Consider the following 6,000-nt stretch of genomic DNA (forward strand, 5'->3'; position numbering starts at 1 on the left):
GTAAAAATATTATTTATAAAGTTTTACATATTATTTTTAAATGTTACCACAACCAACTAAAAGGTTATGACTTCTAGTATTTAAAATAATATATTTATATTTTATCAAGTTTATTTATAATTTATATTTTATTATATAGTTATTGTCTTTGTTTTAATTAAAAATAAATAATAAATAAACTTGATAATATTTAAATATATTATCATAAATATTAGAAGTCATAACTTTTTACTTGGTTTTGGTAACACTCAAAAATAATGTGTAGAACTTTATAAATAATATTTTTACTGCTTGAACTTATATTTCAAGGTACCTGTTTGATATTTATGGCCACTTCAGAGACCATCTTGATACCGTTTTGAGTTCAGTGACCAATTTGATACATTGAGCCCACTTTAGTGACCAACTTGATAATTAACCCTTAAATTATTTCAACTAATATACCATGATTTTGATGAAAACCTGTTTTTGATATGCGAATTACGATATCCTAAATCATGATTAAATGAAGATGTGTGGTCTGCGTTGTCCTACATTTACTTCCTTTTTTTAGCGTACGTTTGCATAATTGTTAAAGTGATACATGATGGAGCAGATCATCAACACATTCTTTTTAGCATATGTTGCACACATTTTGTATAAATAAAAATTGAAACATATGTTGTACGTAAAAAAGACACGTACCTTGTTTTATTATAAAAGCATCAATTGAACTACTAACCGTATAATTGCACCCCGAAAAATTTCTGACACCTTTGATGTGTCTTATCCTTTTATTTTTCATATCAATTATATAGTACTTTAATGTATTATATTTTTATTGTTAATTTAAAAATATTAGATGAATATTACTTTGATATAGTATGTTATAACATTATCTCGTTATAAAATTTTAATTTTCTATAATTAGTTTTTTGAGCTTGTCTATTAAGACTTTTAATGATTTTTCATGTAATCGTTATAAAACTGATCTCAAACAAATGATTTTATGGAATTTCAAATAGCAAAACGAGAGTAGATATGAGTTAGGCATCATGAAGTTCATAAAACCATAAAATATTTAGTTCAATTAGTCGTGCAGTTACTTTTTTAGCTTTGTGCAAACTCACATTTTTAATATTTTGATACTCGTATTTATTAGGAGTGATCAATGTGGCATATCATGTTCAATTGTTAAAGATCAAGTTATATATTCGATATTTTGAATCATGAAAAAACTATTCTTGTTCTAGTCCCGTTTAATCAGATATTAGTTTCACCGTATCGCGTCAGATTATCCGGTTCAGAATTAATTATATTTTATTAGTTTAATTTGTAAATGATTAATTTAACTGTAGTTTGAATCATTTTATTTAACTGGTATGTTATATATTGGATGATGGCATATTAAAAATTATAGTTTTAAGACTTTAATATATATAACTTATTTCTCTGTGTTATTTTATTTAACAAAATAAAATTTATAACTCAAATCTTTTTAGTAGTTCTCGTAAACGCGTTTTATTATTATGTGGTTGACTTTTGATTAACAATATAAAATTTCCTTAAATTCATCTTCATATCACAAGTTATAGTATTTCAAATACATATATCATCAAAATTATATTATTCAGATATATTTTCCGACACCAAATTTGATGTATTGTACCTATTCTTATATCTATAATTTTTTTAAAAAAAGATTTAGTTACACATCAAATTCTGAATTCATAAGTTTAAAATAAAAAAATATTCTACATAGGAATATTCTTTCAGTCACCTTATTTCGTGTTCTCCAAAATATTGTAATCTCTTTATAAATTGCCTTTTATAATAAAAGAAATTAATATGACATAGCCCATGTTGAAAGCTCCTCAATTTTTCCTTTCAAAGATGCTCGCTTAAACCTCAGTTTTTGTGCTTATTTCTCACATTCATGACTTAAAATTTCTATAATATTGTATCGGTGCTCGTTTAAACTATTAAGTTAGATTTGAATTCGAATACGAATTATATCTATTTTTTGAAATCTGAATCATGGCACGAACCCGATTATTCATATTTTTTTTAATTTTAAATTTATTTATGTAAATAAATAATTTATAGATATTAATCTATCATGTAAACGATATATGAGACTTAACTGAAATGATAACTCATCTCAAATAAATAAGATATTGAAACGAATATAAATACAAAAGTTTTAAAGTATGTGATTAATGCTTTTGAATAATAAACTAATTGTTTGTGTAGCTCAAGTGGTTTGAGAGATGTATTTGTATTGGAGAGGTTTCGAGTTCGAGCCTCAAGAATAACATGTTTTTTTTATATATATGAGAAGATGTTAGGTTCGGAGTTAGGCTCAGGTTCGGGCTTGACACGAACCTGTTGGGCTACTATATATATAAGTAGAATTATAAAGTGTACCTATCTTTCCAACATCTTTGCCTACTAAGACCATCTCCAATCTTGTCTCTATCTTTATCTTCAAACCAACCCTTCAAACTTTATTCTTCTCCAACCAATCCTTCAAACTTTACTTTAAACTCAATTTAATACAATAAAATATAGAAAGATAGATACATATATATGTTGTGTGAGAGTCGGTCAAATAGTAATGAAGATAAAGTTGTACAGTATTCCTTCAAATTTGAAGATAAAATGTTGATATCTTCAAATATGAAGATAAAGCCAGCATGCGTTGGAGTTGTTTTGATTGCTTTAACTTCAAAAATATGAAGATAAAGCCATCCGTTGGAGATGGCCTAACTATAATAAATTGATAGAATGTACAGTACAACTGTACATAACTTATTTTTCTTATCACTTTCGCAGCCTCTGGTCCCCGCTGAAACCCAGTTGGTGCTCTGATTAGTACCTGCTAACCAGATTAGAATTTCAGGAAAACAATTTTATTTTAATATATATCATCCTCCGTTTCAGATTATACACATTATATATAATAAAATGTTTAAAAGTGGTTAAGAAATACTTGTACTTATTTACACAAACTGGTTAAAAAAAATTAGAAATCAAAACTTACTTGTGTGAAACAAACAAATTTCACAGGCCCCTACGTCTCCAAGCTTTCAACTACCCTCAAAAGAAAAGGAGGGACAAGGCTTAGCCAAAAAAAAAAAAGGGACAAGTTAACAACTAGATGCACAGACAAGTCCAGTAAGATAGCGATAATTGGCCTCAAGTTTTCTGTACACAACAATTTGGGCTAAACCTTGACCAAAAGCTGCTACCATCCTGTCCTGTCACACGGAGCTGGGCTGAACTTAATAAAATGTCAGGCCTTGCTAAATTAGAGTTGCTCTAAGCACGAACCCTTAAATGGCCCGGCCTAATATATTTTCTCCTAATTAATTTACTCCCTCTCAAAATGATCTTTTTATTTAAACTCGATATTATAACTTAGAAAACTTAGTTTCAATAAAAAAAACTTTAAAAGTTATATATTATTAAAAGCTAAATTTATTATATTTTAAAATAAAATCCATTTCTTAAAAGAGTTTGTCCCGCATGTGTCTATGGGCACCTGCTAAGCGCGGAAATTTTTGTATTTAGATTATTTTTTTTGTATTTAGATTATTTTGATTTGATGTGGTTGATGTATTTGAAGGGAGTCCACCGTTATAAAGAAGTAGGAGCCAATCAAAATGATTGAAGTACAAAAATTTTCGCATTTAGTATGTGCCCATCCTAGAAAAACCGTTCTTAAAATCATTGACAAAATGGTATAAACAGTGGTTTACCAAATCTAAAGTCAATTAAATATAGTATTTGCAAAATTTGCGATCAAACTACCCAAATACAGATACTTAAAAAATTAATCAGAAAGTCAGTAAACGTTGGAAATTGGAAGTTAAAAGGCACCCCTCTCTCTTCATCCCAAATCAAGCAAACTAAACGCCACGAACCTTCTTTAATTCCAACTACCGTTACATAAACAAACCACGGAAACCCAATTAAAAATTAAAAATAATATAAAAATTCCCCTATATATTCACACAAGCCCCCCGTCGCGTTACAACTACACATCACTCCCTTTTATCCCCTTTTCAATCCGACCCTTTCGCACTCCAATGAAAGAAACGCCACAACCAACCCTAAACGGCGCCTTCTACGGCCCCTCAATCCCACCGGAAAAATCCTACCACCGTCCCGGCCGCAGCCGCGGCGGAGGCTGCGGCTTCTTCAACTGCTGCTGCGGCTGTCTCTGTAGCTGCATCTTCAATCTCATCTTCCAGATCCTCTTCACAATTCTCCTCATCGCCGCTATCATAATCTTCATCTTCTGGCTGATTTTTCGCCCAAATCCCGTGAAATTCCACGTCACCGAGGCCTCTTTGACGCAATTCGATCTCTCTACAAACAACACTCTCTACTATAATCTGGCTCTGAACATGACCGTTAGGAACCCGAATAAGCGTATCGGAATTTACTACGATCAGATCGAGGTGAGAGCTTTGTACAAAGGCGAGAGATTCGCGGTGACTAATTTGACCAGGTTTTATCAGGGGCACAAGAAGACTGATTATTTGAGCCCCGTGTTTAAAGGACAGAATTTATTAGTGCTCGAGAAGAACGATTTGTCGAAATTCAATTCGGAGAAAGATTCGGGGATTTATTCGATTGATTTGAAGATGTATTTGAAAGTTCGATTCAAGTTAGCTTTGTTCAAGACTATGAAGTTTAAGCCGAAGATCGAGTGTAATTTGAAGGTACCGTTGGATTCTAAAGGCAAAGTTTCGGGTAATTTTACGGCTACTAAGTGCGATTTCGATTGGAGGCATTGATCGAGAGAATGTTTTAATTCAATCGATTTGTATTTTCTTGTGGCGATATTGCTCGATTATGTTTGATTTACTAGTTGTTTTGTTCTCTGAGTACTGTTAGTCCAGCAGCAGTAGTGGATGATATGACCTGCATATTATATCGATAGAATATTATTTTATTATATTTCGAATTCAAATTTTAAATTGATGGTCTTTTATTCATTTTAACTTTTTGTTGTGCGTGGTGGTGGCCTGGTTTAGTTGTTTGACCGTTATCATGTCAGCTTTACTCTACATGGAGAAATACAATTTAAATATTCTTAGAGCATCTGCGAGTGTTGCTTATAATCGTTGGCATTCATTTTGCTTTAATGGTATTGGGTATATTGGTTGATTATAATTTAAAATTAGTATGTTATTAATATTTTAGATTGTTAAAATAAAATATATCTGTTCAATATTGTGATAAATGATATGCAATTCAACAAATTTAGCCATCCATAGGAGGTTGGCTAAAATTATAAACAGCTGAGTACGGTCGGAGTACGAGTTTTCGAGCTGTTGGCTAAAATTTTTTACTTTTAGTATGCCAACTTAAAGACTCTCAATGGTCCGAGATGCTATTAGTATTTTAATAGTTGTCATTATATATATTTAATAGTTGCCATTATATATATATATTAAATATTAATATTCTTACCATGGCCCTTTCATATATTTAAATAGTTGCCATTTTGCCTTGCGTGGAATTAGATTTAACTGAGGCAAAAGTAACAAGAAAACATATTTACTAGTTTATATCGAAAATCAGGAACCAAATCATTTAAATCGGTACGGGGTTGTAACGAGAAATCGGGTTAAGTTGGTATGGGGTTGAGAACTTGAGATATCATATGTCATGTGTTTGGTTGAATCCTGGAATCGACATATACAATGTTTGTAGAAAATAAGTTATTGATTTATATTAATTACAAATATTAATAAAATTATTGCCTATATATTTTTGCATCATTGATTTGATTTTTTTTATCAAACATTAATATTTAATCATTTAAATAAAGATTAAAAAAGAATGAATGCATGTCATGCATCATCTCAAATCTCATACCCACCTCGTCATTTGGGTATCAAAAATCCACGAGGATGGGGATGGATAAACACATACCTAATTTCGGATACAAATGAACCAAACAAAATTTGATATTTTCGTGGTGATAGAAATTCATCTTCTGTTGTG

General features: G+C 30.6%; 1 protein-coding gene across 1 annotated transcript; it reads left to right on the top strand.

Moving 5' to 3' along the window:
• The first annotated feature begins 3,956 nt into the window (after nucleotides 1–3,956).
• Nucleotides 3,957–4,967, top strand: LOC108216622 (NDR1/HIN1-like protein 3). The gene has a single exon (XM_017389438.2). The coding sequence runs from the start codon at nucleotides 4,071–4,073 to the stop codon at nucleotides 4,782–4,784; it is 714 nt and encodes a 237-aa protein (XP_017244927.2). The 5' UTR covers nucleotides 3,957–4,070; the 3' UTR covers nucleotides 4,785–4,967.
• Nucleotides 4,968–6,000: the final 1,033 nt, after the last annotated feature.

Source organism: Daucus carota, chromosome 4, assembly GCF_001625215.2.
Source record: "Daucus carota subsp. sativus chromosome 4, DH1 v3.0, whole genome shotgun sequence".
NCBI lineage: Eukaryota > Viridiplantae > Streptophyta > Magnoliopsida > Apiales > Apiaceae > Daucus > Daucus carota.